This window comes from Elephantulus edwardii, unplaced genomic scaffold (genome assembly GCF_000299155.1).
Source record: "Elephantulus edwardii isolate Elephantulus edwardi_28Jun2011 unplaced genomic scaffold, EleEdw1.0 scaffold00138, whole genome shotgun sequence".
NCBI classification, from domain to species: domain Eukaryota; kingdom Metazoa; phylum Chordata; class Mammalia; order Macroscelidea; family Macroscelididae; genus Elephantulus; species Elephantulus edwardii.
Window position 1 is genome coordinate 446583 of NW_006399888.1, and position 23386 is coordinate 469968.

The 23386-nt window shown below is 43.4% G+C and overlaps 1 protein-coding gene across 2 annotated transcripts in view; it reads left to right on the forward strand.

The window, feature by feature from the left end:
• PTPRA (protein tyrosine phosphatase, receptor type, A) overlaps nucleotides 1–23386 on the forward strand; it is a 59332-nt gene that overhangs the window by 29889 nt on the left and 6057 nt on the right. For both annotated transcript variants that reach the window (XM_006894193.1, XM_006894192.1), the window contains 10 exons: nucleotides 2186–2222; nucleotides 6373–6470; nucleotides 7620–7739; nucleotides 8430–8596; nucleotides 9127–9262; nucleotides 9968–10117; nucleotides 12066–12159; nucleotides 12466–12542; nucleotides 12978–13112; nucleotides 23204–23329. In XM_006894193.1, coding sequence (XP_006894255.1) covers nucleotides 2186–2222; nucleotides 6373–6470; nucleotides 7620–7739; nucleotides 8430–8596; nucleotides 9127–9262; nucleotides 9968–10117; nucleotides 12066–12159; nucleotides 12466–12542; nucleotides 12978–13112; nucleotides 23204–23329 — 1140 coding nt within the window. The remainder of the gene's footprint in view (nucleotides 1–2185; nucleotides 2223–6372; nucleotides 6471–7619; nucleotides 7740–8429; nucleotides 8597–9126; nucleotides 9263–9967; nucleotides 10118–12065; nucleotides 12160–12465; nucleotides 12543–12977; nucleotides 13113–23203; nucleotides 23330–23386) is intronic.

Consider the following 23386-nt stretch of genomic DNA (forward strand, 5'->3'; position numbering starts at 1 on the left):
CAACAAAATAAGAAAAATTTAGAGAAGTGGAGGAAATTAAAAACCCAAGTTCTTCCATCTTTCTTCTTAGCTCTCCTCAGCCCTCTGACAGTGTTGCATGGTCCATGTTTCTTATTAAAGGTAGGAATGTAGCTAGCACCTAAAGCCATGCAGGATGCAGCTCTCAGAATCCAAAAACATCTTAGGAACCAAAACAGTCATTGCTGTAAGTTGGATCCGACGCCTAAGAGGCTGTAAATGCCACAGGAAGAGTCCCCGTTTATCTCCCAAGGAGCAGCTGGTGGGTTTGCACCAGCAGACATACAGCCTTTGGGTTAGCAGCACAGTTCCCCAGGGGCTACACCACCAGAGCGCCCTCTTGGAAACTGTGGAAGCCACATTTTATCTTTCTCTTAAACATGACACAAGGAAGCTCAGTGAGTTTTGCCTCATTGTAATTACATCTTCCTGTTTAAACTATACTGACATATCATTGTATAGGCTTGCTTTCATGGGGTCACCACATGCTTTGGTAAATAGGGATAGAAACATCTTGAAGCTAAGGCTTCATCCTGTACTTTTAAGTTACTCATGGCCCACAAAAAACTAGACTTCTCATAATAATACCTAAAGAGCTTCTCAGTTTTAAGTGTAAGTTTCTACTATAGGCAGAATTCAGTTCTCAGTTTCTCTTGATGATTAAAGGTATTTACTAAAATTTTTTGCTATACATCCGAGAGTTGGACAATGACTAGGGAGGATAGAAAGAGAATTGATCCTCTGAGCTGTAGTGCTGGAGAAGAGCGTTGAATATACCATGGACTGCTAGAAGAACTAACAGGTTCAACCTAGAGAGGGTGAAACCAGGCTGCTCCTTGGAGGCAAGGATTCTAAAGCTTTGTCTGACATTCTTTGGACATGTTCAAGGAGGAACCAGTCCTTGGAGAAAGACATCATGCATGGGAGGGTGGAAGGACAGCATAAGTGAGGAGAAGATCCTCAATGAGATGGATGGATTCAGTCACTGGAGCAATTGGGGTAGGTGTGTCAGAGACAGTAAGGTTGGCACAGAATAGAGCAGGGTTTGGGGATCAAGTCCCAAGTGACTTGATGGACATAACAACTAAAATTTTAATGCTTTTCAGTAAAAATTATAGCAAGTTTCCTGTTGCCGACTCTGCTCCCATGTCTCAGATGCAACACTTTCTCTTCTGTGTTAGGAAACAGCCCTGCCTTGCCCTTGCTTGAACTGAAATAGAAAGTGACTTAGTTAATTTTAGCCCCTTCTCTTAATTCTGCTGCTGGAGAAAGATGAGCTGTCTCCTCCAATGCAATTTACAGCCCCTAAACAGCTGCTGGAAGGTCAGTGATGAATCGGCTCTGACTTGATGGCACACAATAACATTATTCTACCACTGCCTGGCCGACTTGGCATTTTTACTGTCACCTTAGTATGATATGCTATGATATATGATATATGATGTGGTGGTACCCCCCCTTGTGAAGCTGTCTTATAAAAAGGAACAAAGGATGATTCATAGCCCTCAAGGGAGGTAATTTCTTATAGAACTTTGAGAATGAAAACCACATCTAAGTAATGCAGTTGCACAGTTACACGAAAAAACACTTCAAAAGAACCTTACTGCCAGTTGATAGCTTTTCAGAGTCTCCTTATCTGATGTGTGGCTTCCTGGACCCCTTTACTTATTATTTCCCACTGGCTGTAATGGAGACTTATCAAACACTGGGACCTACCATACCCTTGAGGTGCTCTTAAAGTTAGTGCATAACAGTAACAAATTCAATAAAAGGAAATCTATGGGGCGGGGGGAAGTAAAAAAAAAAAGTGCACTGGGCAAAAATCCTCGAGATAATAACTCTTTTCCCTTCCTAGTTGTGCTGTGATTCCTCCCTGAGACAGCATCAGAAACATGGTCTGACTCATGAGTTTGTGTTTAGATATATTGTGTCGGTATTCTTGAATAATTCACTTTGAGAAGACCACCTAGTCCATTTGAGTTTTTCAATTTTTAGTTCCTGCTATCCAGAGCAGAAGTTTTCTAAAATGAAAACTCTTGTTAGTTGCCTGGACCTGTCAACAAGAGAAACTTTGTCAATTAGTGCGGAATCAGATTCCAGAATGTCATTCCTATCTGTTTTTTTGTTTTTCACTTTTCTTTTTCTAACTCCTCTCTTACCTTCCCAGGGATACCAGGAAAAGAACAAATTCATTGCTGCCCAAGGTAAAGTAATGACTACTTTTTGCTGTGAGCTTATCTGTGAGATCTTTGGGTTTTGATTTTTCTTTCAAATGCTAAATAGATTGAACACAGCAGTCGCGCTTCTGTAATTGTTACTGTCTCAGGAAATACAATCTAATCTGCTTTCCAGGTTTACAATCTAGAGTCTGCACCTTAATGACTTAGTGTCCAGAGTTCACATACAAGAGGAGGAGGGGGGTGTGTGTGTAAAGGAAGTTTAGAAGACTTTTTGCACAGACGCACACCATACGCACACACAGACCATCGGTCTGGCGAGACCTTCTTTCCTTTGAGGTCAGTTTAGGAACCTTCGGTTCTGTCCAGAATGATTGGAGCTCTGAGCATTCTCCAGAGATTCTTGGCCATCTCAAAGTCCCAGCTAGTTCTTCTCCCTCAGTTCAGCGGCATCAGTGCTACTATTACTTGCAGGCTGGTACCTTAGTCCTGTACATGCTCTGCACATAGTCTCTTGATCTTCTCTCTAGTATTTCTGCCCTTGGGATCCTTGCAAAAATATCTCTGAGTTTATTTATTGACTGTCTATTATGCATCAGGCACAGGTGATAGTTCAAAAAAGAACAAAACAGGACTTTATAAAGCCTTTAGTTGGTAAGGGACAGTTTCTTGCAAATAAAGCATTCTGTCAATTCAGGTCTGCCTTCCAAGGCCCTCATTTATAACACCCATTTTGGTTTTCATGAATGCAGTGGATTGATATATGGGTATGTTGTACCTGTTGCTGTTGTCATGTGCTGTCAAGTCGTATTTCACTGCAGAGTCTGATGGAGTAGAACTAACTCTTCTGGTTTCCTAGGCTGTGATCTTTACAGGAGCAGAGAGTTTTGTAGAGTTCTGCTGGCTTCAAAATTATGACCTTTGCTGGGCCAGACATGTAACTGCATGCCACTAGGGCTCTTTATTTTTCAAAAAAGAATTAAATTTCTCAATTTTCTTTTCTTTGTATGGCCTCCAATTTCCTTTATAATGTTGACTATGATTTTTGTCATTTTTGTTGATGGTTTTCTAAAATATCTAGAAACCTAAACCTTCAGTTAATTTTAAGTTTTATGTACTACAGCACTTCCCAAGAAGCTTATAACAGCGTATGTTCATTTTCTCCCTTTCTTCTCTTGTTTATGCTGTTATACGTAAATTATGTCTGCATACATTGTAAACCTTATAGTGATACAGAGTGCTGGTGGCCTAGTGGTAAGAAGCTGCACTGCAATCCCACACAATTCAAATCCACCAGCAGCTCCATGGGAGAAGGATGGGTGGTCTTCTCTCAATCAATTAATTGCCTGTGAAAAGCTGCCAGATGGTCAGCTATGGGGTCTGTTCTAATTCCATGGTACACAACATACAATGGTACAATTTTTATTTTAGACTCTTATTTTAAAGAAACTAGAGGGGAGAAAGTAATATTTTACCATTTTTTGGTGCTGTTCATTATACTTTAAAGATATTAATTTCCATCTGTTGTTTCCCTTCATCCTGAGAACTTCCTCCAGCATTTCTTTTTTTTAAAGATTTTATTTTAATAATTTTAATGAACATTTACAGAGATTTTGGATTTCCATTCATTCATTGTTGCACTTTCTCCCTGCCCAGCCCTCCCCCCCCCCCCTCCAGCATTTCTTATACACAAGTTTACTTGCAGCAAATTTTCCTTTATTGAAAATGTCATTATTTTATGTTCATAATTGAAGAATATTTTCACTGAATATTAAATTATAAATTTTTATATATGCTTTAAAGATCTTCCACTCTTCTTCCTTCCAATTTTTTTTCCCTCTCTAATGAGAAAACAGCAGTAATTGAATTCCTTATTCTTTAGTATGTAATACAGTTATTTTCTCTGGATGCTTGGAGAGTTTAATTTTAATTTTACTATGATGTACCTTATATACCTAGTTAATGTTTTCTTTGTATTTCTACAGATTAGGGGTCATCATGTTTTTAACTGTTTTTGGTCAAACATTCTTCTAAGTTGTATAGCCCTGATCTGTCCACTTACTGTACAGAGGTAACTCGTGATTGCTGTGATGCTGAACACTGTGACACTGATTTATCAAATGTGATAATGGTTACCCATGGTGGAGAGTGCTTGGTGGAGCTCCCCGATTAAAACAAGCTTGGAAGCAGGAGTGGCATCCATTTCCAAAATAACTTGCCTTCAGAAACCCTGTGAACCTCGAGAAAGGATGAAAGTTACACAAGTGTTCAGGTCTTTTGTTCATAGGGTCGCTCTGAGTCACCTACGACTTGACAGCACTTAACAGCAACAACAACAGGGCTCATCAGTGGATTTCTTGATACTGTAAATTTAGTCATTTTCCAAATTTGGGGAAAATGTGGCCACTTCAAATATTTTTTAAAATTCCTGAGTGAAATTTCCTGAGCAGCCTTTACTCCAGAGCTAGCTTTGCTTCACTGCTGAAATAGCACCTTTCTGAGTACTCTCCTCGGGAATTCAAGAGTTCTTCTGTTCTAGGTAGTGGAAGTGACAAACTATCTACCCTTCTGTGAACTCTAGAAATTGTTCCCCCTACTTATTTGAGTGTGAGTTTGTCTGTCTGTCTGCACTTGGCCTTGGGCAGTTTCATTATTGGCTAGCTTTACCTGGTACTCAGATAAAGGTAGAAGGAGAACCCTTGGCAAATTCCTAAAACACTATCTTTATGCAGCTCTTTTTCTCTTCATCACTTCACCACCGTGGTCTCCACTAACACCCAACTTTGACTCTGTGACTTAGGGAGACTCAGGTTCCACCTGGGCTCCCCCTCCTACCACAGCCTGACAACTGTAGTGAGCTAGGTTATCAGCTGACTTATCAGGTGCACCTCACTGTTCTCCCCTCTCAGGGTTCACTCTCCTGCACATCTTGGTGTCTCGTGTCCTGAAAATTATTGTTTCATCTGTTTAGTTGGGGACTTTGGAGAGTTTTGTTTTTATTTTTATCCTGCCTGGTTGTTTTAGGCAGGTGGTAAATCCAGTGTTTGTTATTGCTCCATTGTTTCTGGAATTAAAAGACTTTGGCTTCTCATTCAAGTTCACATCTTTTAATGCCTCTTCCTCAGACTCACTGTATTCAACACTAAATTCCATTGTCTTCCGGGTCTGTGTCCTCTCCTATATTTCTTATAACAGTGTGCTCATTTTCCCTAGCACCAGGAGGAAGACTGTTACTCATCTTGAACTGTCCTTTTTACCTGTATAGTTACCTGGTCTTCCTCTGTGTTATCTTAACAGTATTCCCAGTGTTCTGCCTTTGTTCATACCCCTCATATTCTCCTATCTTCTTATTTTATCTCCTCCAGTTTCAGTCCATCCTTATGTATTGCTGCTGAATTTCATCTTTTTCTATACACATTTAATTTCCATTCAGACTCTTTGATCTGACACTGGCTTACACTTTTAAATCTGCCTTCCTTCTCATGGCCCTGTGCTCCATTCTCTATGAATGCTCAAAACTTTCCTAATTTCAAGGTCACGTTTTCATGCCCTTTCTTCTCTAGAGCTTTCCCTCATTTCTTCCTTTACTCCCTCTCTATCTCACCTAAACAACCACTTTGTTTACTGGACTCAGGGGCAAAAGTTTTTATACGCTTATGGCACAGATTGTTCTCTAGCTTCTGTAACGATTTTGATTATCATGTCTTATCTTCTGGTATTAGACAAGCCAAGGTTTGCACTGTCTAATACTCAGCCTCTCCACAGCTGATGCCATTGGCCTTAGAGTATGGTGGGAAGGATTAAATGAGCGCTAGAGAACTTGGCCCACCCTCTAGCCCATAGTGTTTAAAATACAGTGGACAGTCATGATTTCTAATCCTCAGCTGTAATTTTATTGGGAGACATTACTCACCTTCTATTCTTCTTTTGAAAACCTCCCACCTTGTATTCTAGTGAAGCACCCGACACATTCATTAGAGATGCATAAGAATTATTCAGTTAGAAAGTTGATGGGCAGGTGGGTGGACACATAGGTGGATTGGATGTTAAGCTGCAGACATGTGGGCACGGGCTTCCGCAAGTCAGTATTGAGTGTTCCCAATTCCTCAGCATCTTTTCCCCCCTTTTGTGTGTGTTCTGTTTCAATTTCTATCATTTTTGCTGTTGGCTTTTTTAGGACCAAAAGAAGAAACAGTAAATGATTTCTGGAGGATGATCTGGGAACAGAATACAGCCACCATTGTCATGGTGACCAATCTGAAGGAGAGAAAAGAGGTAAGTGGAGATATTAAGACTGTGATGTAGACTTCGATAGCAACAGGTGGAGACAGAGCTAGCCATCCTTTGTGATAACTGAGCTAGTAGTTCAGCCGGAAAGAACCCAGGCTGACATGCTTATCAGATTTCCGGAGACTTGAAAGCTGGAACAAGCCTCAGGGATGTGCTGAGGGCACACACACTTTCTGGTCTCATAGTCAACCAGTTTACCTTGTTCTGAAACAAACTGGAGGAAAAGAATTGGGCCACCAGTCAAAGAAAAGCCACAGGTGCCTCTCTGTCCCCTGATTTTTCTAGTCCTTCATTCCCCTGTTTTCCTGTCCTACCTCCCAAAGCCCGTGGTATGTCCTGGAATCCCACCAAGAGCGAGGACTGTATGAACTGAGATGCTACAAGGTGCAAAGGAAGCCAAACCTGATCCTTCAGGCAGCCTTCCAACTGGTCTCTTTCCTTTTGGCTGCCCTGTTCAAGCCTGGCCTGACCAGCTTTGTACTGGGCCACAGCCAGCACCAGTCAGTCCTAGGGTCAAGATCAGGCGCTGGAAAGAAAGTCCCATGCAGGACCATCCCCTGAATCACCTTGATTCCCACGTGGAGATACTGCATATATTGACAAGTAGCCCCACACTGCCTTCAAGAAACAGTGTTAAGATTGGAATTTTTTTCATTTTTTCCAGCCAACCTCTGTTGCTGGAAGCTGTCCAGCACAAAGCCAAAGCAACCAAGAAGGCCTCCGGCCTCCTGGGACGTGTTTATGGGCTCCACCCTGTTTATCATCCCTCCCTGGGCTTCTGGAGCAGGCTGCAGTGTCCAGGGCTCCAGACAGATCTGTCCCTAGAACAAGACCATTGTGAAAGTGCAGATTTTGTCAATAAAATTATTTTATACTTGCCTTGCATTGAAGAGATGAACATAAGGAAAGAGAAGTCTAGGGCTGCGACCTTTAGTGAAGAGAATGAGTTAAACAGGAAGGAAAACTTGAGAAAAGGACAATTAGAATAAATAGATATGCAGCTGACTGAGCAGAGCAAAGTGAGCACAGAGTTTTCTGCAGACTTTAGCCTGGACTTTTGTAGTCTTTCCTTTCAGGCCTTTGCCTCTGGTAGGGTTGGAGGTCTGAAGTTATGAAATGCCTTTCTCTTTGCAGTGTAAATGTGCCCAGTACTGGCCAGACCAAGGCTGCTGGACCTATGGGAATATCCGTGTGTCTGTGGAAGATGTGACTGTCCTGGTAGACTACACAGTCCGAAAGTTCTGCATTCAGCAGGTACTGCCTCCTACCTCCTTTCCCTGTTCTAGAGGCTGCATCCTTCCTCTTAGTCAGGATGCTCAGGAATCCATCAGTATGTGGTCTGTTAGACTCAGAAGCCACACATCTGAGCGACTATGGCACTTCTTTGTCAAAGCTATCATTACCGAGTGGCATTTTCATGTCTGAAAGGAAAAGTGCCTGTTGGTATTTGAGCATCTTAGATGTAAACCAGCTGATGTGGAAAGGGAGCATCAGATGGTGTACTCTACTGGCTATATGACTCGCCTCTTTTTTTACCCCAAAGACTACTGATGTCAGGCCGTAATGGGCCCTACCCCAGCCCTCCAGAGGGGCCCTGATGGCACAAGCAAGGTTCTGTGCAGCTGAGGGACTATGTGGTTCTCTGACAAAGAGCTTACCAAGGCTCAGGAGACTTGCATTTTTGTTCTTACCCTGCTGCTTAGCTCTGGGACCTTGGACAGCTCATTTAACTTCTCTGAGTCTCATTTACCTCAGAATAATAGAATAATAGTAATAGCCCCACCTAACTCCAAAGTTATTAGAAAGGACTTTTGTCCAAGGTTAAATATCTTTGGATGCAAGGTGTGTATCTTCATTCTCACTAACAATTACAGTCAGCCTGGCCCCTGATGGTGCCCACCCCAGGGCATCAGAACCAGCACACAATATCTCTTTCTTTCACAGGTGGGCGACGTGACCAACAGAAAACCACAGCGCCTCATCACTCAGTTCCACTTTACCAGCTGGCCAGACTTTGGGGTGCCTTTCACTCCAATTGGCATGCTCAAGTTTCTCAAGAAGGTGAAGACCTGTAACCCTCAGTATGCAGGGGCCATCGTGGTCCACTGCAGGTCAGTGTGGCCTGACTCCCTGCCCTCCCACCACCACCACCACCACCACATGTCTCCCATGACCAGGGGAGACTGGGACAGAGCAGGCAAACTGTTGGGTCCCCAGAGAAACTGCCAGAGACTGTTCAGGCTCTGGTGCTGAGTGGAGAGGCTAACATGCAGGAGTCCTCCAAGACTGTGCTGGCCTTTATTTACCTGTAGCCTTCAGACCCTCCTAATGTTGTAGTTCCTGGTTCCTGATGTTATTGTGCTTTTAGTCAAATATGACTCCTAGCAGTCCTGGGAACCTTGTCCTATTCTGTGCTACCCTTAAAATCTCTGATATGCTCAAGTCCCTTGTTAACTGTCACTGTGAAATGACTAGAGATAAACTGTTAGGACCCAGTGGACTTGTGAGTCCCAGGAAGAGTCTCAGCTCTATCATTCAGAATTGAGAATTAGGAATTAGAGACCTGAATGAAGAGCCTTAGTCTGTGTGTCCCCACAAAGCATGCTGGCCATCCCAGTAACACCCTGCTCTCTGACTGCAGTGCGGGTGTCGGGCGTACAGGTACCTTTGTCGTCATTGACGCCATGTTGGACATGATGCACACAGAACGGAAGGTGGACGTTTACGGTTTTGTGAGCCGGATCCGAGCACAGCGGTGCCAGATGGTGCAAACAGATGTGAGTGGTGTGTGGGTGCAGTGAGGGAAGGGGCAATTCCAGGTCCAAAACATCTGCCCACCTTATAGACTCTCTGCCCCACAGGTGATTGTAAATGATTATCATGTAGTATGATGAGGGACCCTTGAAAATTATGTATTAAAAGAAGCAGGCACAGAGGAAGTTGTGGCTTCAAGCCTGGGAAGCTTGGAAAGCTCCCCAGTATCAATAATAATAAGCCTTAAGGATGAGGAACAGTCCCTGAGAGAAGCAGACATGCCAGCCTGCTGAGAAAGCCAGAGTTGTGCCACAGCTCTGTCTCTGAGTGAGACGGGCTCAGTGCTTAGGCATGGGGTTCAGAGAGCACAGCACTGGGGAGGAAGGCTGTCTGGACCCCAACCATCAGGGGCTTCTTGTGTCTTCTGTTTCTGACAGGCAGTTGAAACTATTGAATATGTACCCTAAGAATGAGCAGGAATTAGGTTTTCCCTCCTTTTAGGTCTCTCCAGCAAACTCAAGCCAAAGTGGCACCCTCCCTCTTAAGCCAAATACCACCTACAGAGACACACAGTTCAAGTCCTTTACTAAATCAGAACAAGACCAAGTCCTTTCATCTGTGATAGAATCAGAGAAGATGTAGACAGAGTGAAGGCGGTGGGAGGGGTAATCTGGCATTTCAGCCTGTGGTGGGTGTAACTGGCAGTTTGGCCATCAACCCCATTGCAGATGCAGTATGTCTTCATCTACCAAGCCCTTCTGGAGCATTATCTGTATGGGGACACAGAACTGGAAGTGACCTCTCTAGAAACCCACCTGCAGAAAATTTACAACAAAATTCCAGGGACCAGCAACAATGGATTAGAAGAGGAGTTTAAGGTAAGTTGGGAGTTGAGCCAAAGAATCTTGATTGGTACAGTGGTTAAAGCGCTCAGCTTCCAACTAAAAGGTCGGTGTTTCAGCTCCATCGGAGAAAGACATGACAGTCTGCTTCTGTGAAGATGCAGCTTTAGAACCCTTACGGGGTGGATGTACACTGTCTTGTGTGTCAGAATGGCAGCAGGCTTTCATTTGCAGCTGGACCACAGCTCTCAGGTTGGAGGATCCCTGTGATCTGGGGACTATGGAATGCTGATTTCTAATACGTTTACCTATAGATAGTGAACTGCCTTGAGAACAAGAAGATTATGAGGGCTTTCCCTGATTTCTAACTCATGCCCTAGTTATTCTCAACCCTCCTTGAAGGGTTGTGTTATTAAAAAAATAACAGACAATGGCTTTTTTTTAATGCTCTCCCAGACCCAGGTCATTGTAGTGCCCAGCAAGAGTTAACTTTTCTGGAATTAAAGGAGCCCTGTCAGCATCGTGTATAATGTTTCAGGCTCCTAACCAAAAGATTAGTGGTTCAAATCCACCTGCTGCTCTGAGAAAGAAAAATGAGCAAAAAAACCTGTGAAAGTTCACAGCCTTGGAAACCATGGAGGGTCGCTATGAGTTAGGATCTGTTCAGTGGTTTGGTTCGGGTCCTGAGTCTGAAGTAATCCTGGTGGCACTGTGGTTAAAACACTGCAGATAACCAGTTAACAGTTTGAACCCAAGAGCTGCTCTGTGAGAAGACATGGTAGTCTGCTTCCAGAAAGATTAACAGCCTTGGAGATCAAATGAGGCAGCTCTGTTCTGTCCTCTAGGGTCACTGCTGCTGCTGTTGTATCGTTGAGTCAGAACCGACCCATAGCTGACCCTCTGGTGGGTTTTCAGAGGCAGCAAATCACACAGAAGGAGATTGCCCATCCTTCTCCCACAGAACAGCCAGTGGGATTTAAACCTCATGCCTTTGGGATTGCAGCGCCGCTTCTTACCACTAGGCCACCAGAGCTCCCTGTAGGGTCTCTAGGAATTGGAATTAACTCCAGGGCAACAGATTAGTTTGAGATTTTTGGCCCTGCGTTAATTGTTCCTACCTGTGTGTTTCCTTTCCTCTATGTCAGGCATCTGGGAAGCTTTTTCTGAAAAGGGCCAGATAGTAAATATGTTCTGTTTTGTTGGCCACAGTGTCCCTGTAGCCCAAAAGCCATATGTAAACAACACATGAGCAGTTGAGAATGGCTGTGGGTCAGTGAACCTGTGTTTACAGGCAGAGGGCAGGTTTGGCCAGCAGAGCACTGATGCTTCTTCTGTGATATTATGTGATGGTTCTCAACAAAACTAAGGAGTGTGTTACACTCTCATCCCTAAGAGTACTCCCAGAACCAAGGTATTCTGGGCTGCTATGGGAAGGACCACTTTCCTGAAGCGGGGTTTCTCAAAGAATGATGTGGATGTAAATTCCCTGGAGATCCTTTTACAGTATGGGTTCTGATTCAACAGACCTGGAATAGGACTCAAGATTCTGCATTTTAACAAGATGAAACCAGTGCTGCTGGTTTGTGAGCTTTGCTTTGATTAGCAAGGATCAAAAAGGATCCTCAAATCAGAAGCAGGGAGTATATACATTTGAAAGATTTTTTCCTTAAGAATCAGCAGGAAAGGAAGGAGGCAGGCAGCCACACTCCCTCTTACCATGCTGGGATCCTTACCCCAGGAGAATCCCTGCCCAGAAGGACCCACAGAAGGCAGGAAGGTAGTGTTTCCCACTGTCTTGCCATGCTCACTAAACTTAGAGGAGAAGTTATGTTCTGGAAGTATCATGTGGAAATGGATGTCAGGGCTGCGCTGAAAAGAATGGTGTGTGGTCAGAGTGGCCTAGAGAGCAGTTCAGTGACTGGCCTAATCTTGTCAGATTCAATGACAGGGCTAAGTAATGTTTCTCTTTGCCTTTATAATTCAGAAGTTAACATCAATCAAAATTCAGAATGACAAGATGCGGACTGGAAACCTTCCAGCCAACATGAAAAAGAACAGGGTTCTACAAATCATTCCATGTAAGGTCCCTTTCTCCACCCGAAGCCCCTTCCCTCAGTTCCCTCCACTCCCTCTCCTTCTCAGGATCATCCTGCTTGGAGATAAGAATTAGGACATTGCCTCTTATTACTCCCAGTTCTTTAGTGGTTTATAGAAACAAAAGACATAAGGCTAAAGAGGGTTGGGTTTGGTTTTCCACTCCTAGGCTAAGAATAAGCAGATCCTTTTGGGGAGTCGGGAGGTCTCCTTTAGGGCCCAGGATAGAGAGGTAAGGAGAGAAGGAATGGGAGAGGATAAGTTGTAAGCACATGTTGCTGTCATTGCAGATGAATTCAACAGAGTGATCATTCCAGTTAAGAGGGGTGAAGAAAACACAGACTACGTGAATGCGTCCTTCATTGATGTAAGTCCTGGGGAAGTTCGGCTGGCATGCGTTCCCCACCGTCACTTACCTCCTTGAGTCAGCCAACATATTAAAGAAAGGCTATTCACTCACCCATCATGAACAAAGAGAATGTACCAGAAGGTGAAAGATAAGAACACAAACCAAAGCCTAAGCTGAGAAACTGACTTCTGATTCCCATGCATAGTCTGCATCCTTGCTCCACCACCCCTCCCTACCATCATAGTGTGCCCTGACCCTTCTAGAAGGGGACCAGCTTGTTGACAGTGTTATGGTCCTTGGCCAGAGATGATCTCCACCTGGAATGGACTTGCCTCTGATCTGCCCCTCTCCCTTCACAGTCGCCTAGCTCTCTGATTCCCAGAAAGCCCTGTCTTCTGTATTAGCCCCTCCTGATTAAATGCCCTCACCCTGCACTTGGCTTCGCCTTTACAGGGCTACCGACAGAAGGACTCCTATATCGCCAGCCAGGGCCCTCTGATCCACACAATTGAGGACTTTTGGAGAATGATCTGGGAGTGGAAATCCTGCTCCATTGTGATGCTCACTGAGCTGGAGGAAAGAGGCCAGGTGAGTTCAGAAAAGCACCAGGACTAGGAGACAGGTGGCATGGAGAGATGGTGGGGCCATGTGTATGGGCTTTTTTCTTTGACTAAACCTGAAGTGATTGCTGCAGAGGATCAAGGACTGCAGCCTCCAATATGGATTGAGGCTCAATGTCAAGAAGACAAAGATTCTCGCCACTGGACCAATTGGCAGCATCAGGATGGATGGTGAAGAGATTGAGATTGTTCACAGCTTTAGTTTGCTTGGCTCCACAGTCAACACTCTTGGCACCAGCAGCCAGGAAATTAAAAGACACATTGCCATGGGAAAGTCTGCTGTTAGGGACCTCTCCAAAGTACTGAAGAGCAATGGTGTCTCTCTGGAGACTAAAGTGCGTCTGATACAGGCCATGGTCTTTGCAATCACTTGTTATGCATCAGAGAGTTGGACAATGACTAAGGAGGATAGAAGGATAATTGAAGCCTTTGAGCTGTGGTGCTGAAGAAGAGTATTGAGAATACCATGGACTACTAGGAAAACATACAGATTCATCCTGGAAAGGGTTAAATCCTTGGAGGCAAGGATTCTGAGGCTCCATCTAACATACTTTGGACATGTTGTAAGGAGGAACTGGTCCTTAGAGAGGGATGTCATGCTTGGTAGGGTGGAGGGACAGCTCAGGAGAGGAAGGCCCTCTATGAGGTAGAGTGATTCAGTGACTGGAGTAATCGGGATGGGAGTGTCAGAGACAGTGTGATTGGCACGGGACAGAGCAGAGTTTAGGGCTGTTGTACATGGGGTCGCTATGAGTCCCAAGCGACTCGACGGCATATAACAACAACAACAAACTATCTGAGCCATTTCTAGGCCCTGTTTCCTTTTAGTTTCCAGTTAGTATTTGAACAGTCAGGACCTTCCAGGACTAGAGGAGCGGTAAGGTCTGAGCTTTTGTTTAATTCCCAGATGTTCCTTTTATATGATTTCCACCCTTTTATATGCTTTTTCCTGAATACAACCCCTCAGTCAACTCTTTGAACACACTCTCTCCTCCCCAACTCCCATACAGGGCAGAGCTAATGAGATAAGGGACTGAGAGTGAGAGCTGGACCAGGACTCTGAAGTGAAACTTGTGCGTGTCCTCAGGAGAGATGGCATCAGAGCCAGAGCAGTGAGCTAGAATGGGTTGCCTCTTTACTGACTAAGGGAAAACAATAAAAATTTGAGAAATAACAAGCAAATTTTTAAAGAAAAAGTCTTCAGGTCAGTTAAAAAGTAGAGATATCTGTGACCTTAGAATACAAAGGGAACTGGAAGCCTCATGAGTCACCTCCCATTTGGTATAGGACATCTCCTAACACTGCCCAAGAGTCAGATCAGCCTCTGGTGAGCACTTTCAATCTCAAGGGGCTCTCCCCGCTGTATTTTCGGGGGGCATTCCTCTGTTATTGGGCGGGCCAGTCATCTTCAGTCTGTGCATGACCATTTTGAAAGCTCTTTCTCTTGAGATTGCACACTGCACTATGTGATGGCTTGGAGTGTAACTTAATAGGGATCAGAATTGAGGAGAGGAGCCTGGAGAAGCTAACAAGGGCCTGATGAGAAAGGGCTTTCTGAGCCATAGTGAGTGCAATCCCTGGGTGACAGAAACAGTTAAGTGTTGAGCTATGAGCTAAAAGATTGACAGTTTGAACCCGCCCGGGTACCTCAGAAAAAAGGCCTGTAAATCTTCCAAAATGTTACAGCCTTAAAACTATTACTGTGCACATACTAACAACATGACAGTAAGTAAACAACAAATCTATAGTAAAGAATTTATAAAGCAGTCACAGATCCCTGGACAATATAAAATTTATTCATTTAAAAAAATCTTCCTGCCTATAATGAGGAGGACAAAACAGAAATGAGCTAGCTAGGAGTAGAGAGGAAGTCGTGGAGATACGGCTGGTGGAGTGGACTCAGAAAGGGATCTAACACCAAGAGATGAAGAAGAATGGACTGGACGAGGGAGGAACTAGGGTTGGCACCTGTACATAACTTAACAGAGTTTGCCAATTAGTTAAAAATTTAAAACTCCAGAAAATGTTTGTATTTCTTGTTCCAAGCCACATCTTCCCCATCTATACACACAGTTTATTTTTGTAACTTTGATACAAGATTTAATGCTCACTGTAATGTTTTCTTATGTCAAGATTTAAAAAACAAGCAAAAAACTTTTATCATGTACTTAGCAGTCAGTTTTTCTGGATCTTAGCTATCATTAATGACAGTAGTAATGTGGCCAGAGGTCTGGAGAAGGATGTTTGGCTCTGCACTCAGGAAGGAAGCATACACAGACCTGGTAGCAAAGGCCAGTTGGTTAGGACTCCTGCTTCAAGCACCATTTCCAAAGGGTTTGTTTCTATCCTCAAGAGGCCCATTCTTTACCTGCTACTCTGATGGTGCCTCTTTCCTTTGTAAGGGCAGTGAGACAGGCACCAACTCCTGTCCTCAAAAATTTCTGAAATAGAACAGGATATTGGTGACAGTTTTTAGACGTCCTTATGGTCCCTGGGACAAAATATCAGTTCTGTTCTCTTTCCAATTTTGCTTGTCCAGTGTAGCTCCCAGAGATAGTAATAGAATAAGTAAATTTAAATGATAAAATGAAGAGTGCCACTCTCTTTGCCTGTCCTTTTCTGTGGTAATCATGCTGTTAGGCTTGGCTGTACCACTTACCCTTTTCTTTCCAGAGGTCCTTTCCCCTTTTCTTTCCTTTTTTTTTTAAATTTTATTTTATTAATTTTAATGAACAGTTACAGAGATTTTGGATTTTCATTGATTCATTGTTGCACTTTTTTCTTTAACCCCGCCCCGCTCCAGTTCACTCCTCTCTCTGAAAAGCAAAAGAGAAACTTCTTTATTGGTATACAATCCCCCCGACCCTGACCCTGCCTACCCCCTGCCCCAAATGCACTCCACTATGCAACCTTTTCTTTTCTTTTTTTTTGTTTTATTTAATTTTTTCTTTTCATTTTAACACTTATGCATTGCCTACCTTTCACCAGCTTCTTCTCAGTGCCTTAATAAACCTTTTTTACACACACACAAAAAAAAGAATGCCTACATTTAGGTAGCTCCGTTTGCCTAGAGGTAAGGATCTGCACTGCCATCCTAAAGGCACATGGTTTGAATCCAGCTGCTTCACAGGAGAAAGGTGAGCAATCTCCTGTGCAATTAAACTTCCTCTGAAAACCCACTGGAGGTCCAGCTTAATGGTACATAGCGTCAGTACCACCACCACTCTACCCTCAGACAAAGTCAGGTTCCAAAATGTCAGTTGTGTGCCTGTGTGTAAAAACTTAAAATTCACTTTCCATTTCTTCCTCTGCTTCATCTTAGCCAGAGGGTCTGTCCAGATGCTTGGAAAAGCCAGGGTTCCCTCGATGGTCTTATGGGCAGATAAGACCATCCTACCTCAGGATGGGCAGAGCAGCTCTGTCAGCCCAACCCTCATTCTACTTCTCCCAAGTGTCAGAACGTGACATTAGACCCTGGCCCGCAAGGCTGTCTCCCCATCAGTGTTGTCTCCCTCAAAACATGCCAGAGACTTGGTACTATTTAGAGCAAGGAAGATAAACAAAAGCAGCAGGACAGGAAGAGACCAAAATACTCCTGTTTCAGCTACTTACCTGGTATCCATTAACTGAAAATAGAAACCTAAGATTAAATCCCAAGCATTCTTTTACTGGACTTGACCACCTGCTCGCAGCGTCCACCCTTCATCTACCAGTGTGGTTTACTATCTGGCTTGCTTCCCTTTCTTGACCTCTGTTATTGGAAACATCAGATCAGTATCTACACCACCTTTGGAAGCCTGACTGTGTGCATTCCACCCTGTTAATCATCTCCTGTCATCCCACCTCCTGCTCCTTTACTCACATCTTAGTCGTTTCCTTGCAGTGTTAAGGTTTGTGTGATTTGTCATAATCCTCTTGTTAACATCCTTTACTTCCTCACACTATACTAACGTGCCATGTTACTTAACATCGTGAAGTTTGCACTCTTAATTCCCAATACATGCCTGTATCTGATACCTTTCAATGGGAACTAACATTACTCTGGGTGAGGTGGGGCAGGTCTTACATTTAAATAATGATAACAGATCTGAAATAGCTGGTTAGTCCCTCCTGGCAATCCCTCTACAGTTAACTGAGGATTTGAATTCCCACTTGGCAAACACACTTTCTCCGACATACCTTCCTGCCTATTGCAGTACCCTCATACCTTAGCTCATAATCTGGCCTCTTGTTTCTAAAAAATGATACAAGAATACTCCTACCTTCCTACCCCCAAGCAGCCAGCCTACTCCCATCTGTACCCATTCTTTCTCTTCTCTTGGTATACCAGAAGAAAATGCTTTTTTAAAAAATTTATTTTCATGAAAGTTTATAAAGAACTTGGATTTCCATTCATTCATTCATTGTTGCACATTTTCCTCCCTGCTCCCCTTCCCACCCCCAATTTTTTTCTTTGGAAAAAAGTTCTTTCATTGTTATACGGTTCCCCCTGCCCTGACCACTTTACTATATGCAACTCTATTCTAGACTCTTGTCATGCCAGTAATACCTAATCCTTTTATACAGTTCTCCCTTTGTTTCAATGCTGTGTACATTCTTTATCCCCTTTTTTCTTAGTTTCCCCCCAACCTCCATATAAGTCCTGTTCTGTGACAGTGGTATTATGCAGTATTTGTCTTTTTGTGACTGAGATATTTCACTCAGCATAATGTCATCCATGGTCACCCATTTTGTATAATATATCATGAATTCTTTGTTTTTCAGTGCAGCATAATATTCCATTGTGTGAATATACCACAACTTCTCTATCCGTTTGTTTGTTGATGGGCACTTGGGGGGCGCTTGTTGTTTGCAACTCTGCTGTTAGGAACAAAGCTGCAATAAACATGGGTGTGCATATATCTGCTTGATTGGCAGTTCTGGTTTCTTTAGCGTATATTCCTAGTATTGAAATTGCTGGGTCAAATGGTATTTCTATATCCAACTTTTTTTTAATATTTTTTTATTGTTTTATTATTTTTTGTATGTGTACCATCAAATCAGATCTGACTGGTACAGGAGGAGATTGTCCCTCCTTCTCCAGCAGAGCAACTTGTGGATTCAAACCGTGCACCTCTGGGATGCAGTACAGCTTCTTGCCACTAGGTCACCAGAGCTCGCCTATTTCCAACTTTTTGAGAAAGCTGCATACTGCCTTCCATTGTGGTTGCACCATTTTATACTCCCACCAACAGTGAATAAGGGTTCTAATCTCTCCACAACCTCACCAACATTTGTTGTCTGCTGCTCTGTTAAATTTTGCTATTCTTAGGGTGAGATGCTATCTCATAGTTGAAGAAGAAAATTCTTAACATCTCTTTCTGCTGTCCACTGGCCCTGGATCCCATCCCCTCTCACTTTCTCAGTGACATTGCAGTTTCTTTCTCTCACCTCCATCAACAGGTCCCCTCTTTGTTACTCCCATACTGAGTGGGAGTTGTTTCTTAGACTAGTCATAGCCTCTGACCCCTGAGAGCAGGGTCCTATGTCCGGTGTGGCTTTGTTTTCCTGCAGGTATGGTCCACAGCTGTGACCTCACACCTCCATCCTCAGCAGAATTCCAAAGCAGCCAGTGTTCCCCACTACTCCAGGTTCCCGAGGTCCATCTTTTGCTCACTGAGGAAGAGACTTCTGTGTCCCCTCCATTATCTCAGAGAGTCACTGCAACAGATGTGTGAACTTGAAACTGTTCCTGTTAATACTTCAAAGCCTTTACTTTTGCCTTAAAATCTTACCTTTGATAAAGCCAGCCTTCTGAAGTAGCACTACTATGTAACCGTTCTCTCTGCCACCTCCTTCCCCTGAGAGGGGCCTCTCAAGCACCGCTTGCTGTCATGTGTCTTGACTCTTTTTTTTCAGTCCATCCTACTTTCTGCATCTGCCATGAGAAGGGCTAATTTAAATAAACCTTATAGTCTTCACATGACCAAGTAGGTAATTTTCTGCCAATAGGTCAGTAAGTGTAATAGTCTTGTGTGACTTCACTTTAGAACTCATTGTTTTGAACTGATCCAGTTCGTAGTGACTCTACATCAAAGAGTAGACCTGCTCCGTAAGGTCTCCAAGGCTGTTAATCTCTACAAGAAACTACCTACCACATCTTTCTCCTACTGAGCAGCCAATATATTCAGACCACTGACCTTCCATTTACTGAGCACATAGCCCTCTGTACTACCAAGGCTCTTTTACTTCAAACCACCCCATAATCCTAGCCTAAAGTTATCTGGCTTCAGAACAGAGCAAGGTAACACTGCATGGTTCAAAATTGTGAAGGGTGTATGCCAGGGATGCATCCTGTCTCCATACCTTTTCAACATGTATGCAGAGCAGATTATCCGAGAGGCTGGGCTCTATGAGGATTGTGGCATCAGGATTGGTGGAAGATCTATTAACAATCTGCATTATGCAGATGACACAACCCTGCTTGCTGAAACTGAGGAGGACCTCATGCACTTGCTGCAAAGGGTCAAGGACTGCAGCCTTCAGTATGGACTAAGGCTCAATGTCAAGAAGTCAAAGATTCTCGCCACTGGACCAATTAGCAGCGTCGGGATGGATGACGAAGAGATTGAGAGTGTTCACAGCTTCAGTTTGCTCGGCTCCACAGTCAGCACTCTTGGTACCAGCAGTCAGGAAATCAAAAAGCGTATCGCGATGGGAAAGTCTGCTGTTAGGGACCTCTCAAAGGTACTCAGGAGCAACAGTGTCTCTCTGGAGACTAAGGTGCGCCTGATACAGGCCATGGTATTTGCAATCGCTTGTTATGCATCAGAGAGTTGGACAATGACTAGGGAGGACAGAAGGAGAGTGGATGCTTTTGAGCTGTGGTGCTGGAGAAGGGTACTGAATGTACCCTGGACTGACAGGAAAATAAACAGATTTATCTTGGAGAGGATTAAACCAAGCTACTCCTTGGAGGCAAGGATTCTGGGGCTTCGTCTGACATACTTTGGACATGTTGCCAGGAGGGACGGGTCCTTGGAGAGGGACATCATGCTTGGGAGGGTGGAGGGACAGCGCAGGAGGGGAAGACCCTCTATGAGATGGATTGATTCGGTGACTGGGGTAATCGGGATGGGTGTGTCAGAGGCCGTGCGGTTGGTGCAGGATAGAGCAGGGTTTAGGGCTGTTGGGCATAGGGTCGCTATGAGTCGGAAACGACTCGACGGCACATAACAACAACAACAACAACCTGTTTTCTTCACCTGTGATAATACCTGTGTCACCATGAAGCTCACTGAATGATGCTAATTTCCCTCTCAGGTTCTTGCAGATCATGTGTAACCAGTTGGGCCCTATTACCGTTTGTTTTCACTGTCAACCAGCTCCTAGTCCAAAGCTTCAGGAAGGACTCTCTCTGTATTTTCCCTTCTTTATTCCCGGAAGCATTTTTCTTTGTGATACCTCTTTGCCTAAAATACCTAGAAGCTGTAAAACATTGGTATTCATAATGTAACTGTTAAGATTCCAACCCTGCCTGTAAGGAAATTGTTCTCTTTCTCTAGCTCACTCCATCTGGTACTCTAATGTCATTGGAACCTAGCTATTCTCATAGTTTTAAAGCCCCTGTCTTCAGTCCTGACTGCTTCAGTAAAGGCAGTGTTGGGAGAGAACTGTTGTAAAAAAAGTGTGCCCGGTATTATGGGATAAGGGGCAGGGGCTTTGTTCTCAGCTTAAAGAGAGGGCCCAGAGTTCCCGTTCTAAGACATCCTTAAGGTCTTGTGTTAGCGGCACATATGCTGAAATTGGAATAGTACAGAGATTAACATGGCTTCTGTACAAGCATGACACATAAATTCATAACACGTTCCAAGACATCCCCAGGGCACAGATGGAAAAACATTAATTTATGGCATTTCCTTCATCTTCAACTTTAATAAATCCTGTTTTCTAAAATGAGCTCATTGTCATTTATAAAGAAGTTACTAAATGATTGCACAAATGAATCACAAGGAAGAGTCACTAAAGGCGGCACTTTTCCCCCCCTTTTTTGCTTTTTCTTGTCTTTTTCTATAATTGGGGTCATTCCATATTTGTCCTTTCGTGATTGACTCATCTCACTCCACATAATGTCTCAACCTCCAACTAGTTTGTATCAAGACTCTGTACCAAGTCTTCATTTCTCTTTCTGGTTGAAGAGTATCCCATTCTACATATCTAGATATATTTGCGTGTTGTTTATCCTTTCCTCTTTTGATGGGCATCTAAACTGTTTCTGCCTTCTGGCTGTTAAGAGTGGTGCTAGTGAACGTTGGTGTGCAAGTCTCTCTTTGAGTCTCTGCTCATGTCATTTAAATCTATACCTCGCTATAGACTGACTGGATCATAGGGTTGCTCCCTTTTAGATTTTTTAACAATTACCATGCTCTTTTCCACTAGTCCTACCATTTTGTATTCCCACCAGCACTGAATAAGGGTTCCAGTTTCCCCCCATTTAACATTTATTATTTCCTGGTTTGGGATTTGTTCTGTTTTTTTCTCTGTCTTAGCCACCTCATAGGAGTAGGATGGTATCTCATTGTGGTTTTTATTTACATCTCACTAATGACTAAAAATGTTAGCATCATCTTTTCTGGTGTTTGGTGGCAAAATGGGCTTTTAATAGTGATTTTATTTGTACCTTGAGGCTGCAGAGAGTCTTTCTAAATCTTTCCTTATGATCATACAGTAATTTTATGGCGGTGTATATTTTTTAAATAACCAGCATCCAGGTGCAGATATCTTACCCCAAAAGTCTCTGAAGGAATTGATAGTTTGGTTGGTGGTGGGTTGTTTTGTTTTTTTATTTTTGTTGGTTGTTTAAAAAAAATGTGTAAGCTTCATGAATTTGCGTGTCATCCTCAGTCAGGGGCCATGCTAATCTTCTCTGTATCGTTCCAATTTTAGTGCATGTGCTGCCAAAGCAAGCACAGGAATAGATAGTTTTAAAGCATGCTTTGTTTTATGCGTTTACACTCTAACTTATTTCACAGACATTGAACAAATTCATTTACACATCCTTACTGAGAGCCTTCTGTAGCTAACCATTATACAAGATTCTAGACATACAGGGATGAAAAGAGACAGCTCCTGCCTACAAGGGGTTCACTATGTAAAGAGAACTGAGCCAGATGCAACGCAAGATGGGCAGTAAGTCATCTGTCTCTCTAGGAAGGACAGAAGTGCAAGTGCTAGCAATCTGAAAGTACCGTTGGAGGTTCAAGGGGTAAAGCGGGATAGAAGTCTATATGAACAGGGCTGTGGTGAAGTGCTATGGCTGGATTTGATTTTTCTGCATGACAGTTTTATGTGTAAGCAACTGTAAACTATAGATATTTCCCAAGGATTTAGCTGAAATACACAAAGCGTAGCACACATGCATACATAAAAATGGGAACAGAGACATTCACTCCCACCCAGCCATTTAGTGTTGGATCAACTGAGACAAATGACAACCCTGTAGCATTGGGATTGCTGTGTGCCATTGAGTCCAAATCAACCCGTGACACACCCTCCAGCAGGTTTGCAGAGGCATTTTAATTGCACGAGAAGAGATTGCTCATCAGAAGGCTAAGCTTTTCAGAATTAATGCCCTGGGAAGGATCAGAAATTAGATGTTAGAATGATGTTAAGTAATAGATGAAAAATATAAAAAGCTAAGGAAATGTTTACACACAGAATCAAACTTGGAGGGTTAACAGAGATCAGAAAAGAGGGAGAGGGAAGCAAAGATTAACAGTTAAGTTGGGTGAAGAGAGAGGCAGTATACAATAATGTTTTGATGAGACATTGCAGTTAATGTTATAAAACAAAGTGTCTGTGATTGAGTAAAAATGCAGTATGATTTAAACAGTAAGCTTTCACTCAAATATTTTTTAAAATACATTTTTTTAAAGAATGCTATTGAGCAGTGTCCTGATAGTCCAAGTTTTCAGTGCTTTAAGGAAGAAGTGCATCCACGTGAGAGGTAGCTGTCTGAGGGGTCGGGCTGCTCGTTGGGTACAGTCATCTGAGCCATTCACCTCCTATTTTTCCTTCCAGGAGAAGTGTGCCCAGTACTGGCCATCTGATGGGTTGGTGTCTTATGGAGACATCACAGTGGAGCTGAAAAAGGAGGAGGAATGTGAGAGCTACACCATCCGAGACCTCCTGGTCACTAACACCAGGGTAAGATGGTGGCGGGTGGGCATCCTCCCATAGGGAGAGCAAGGGTGCCCTGCCTCC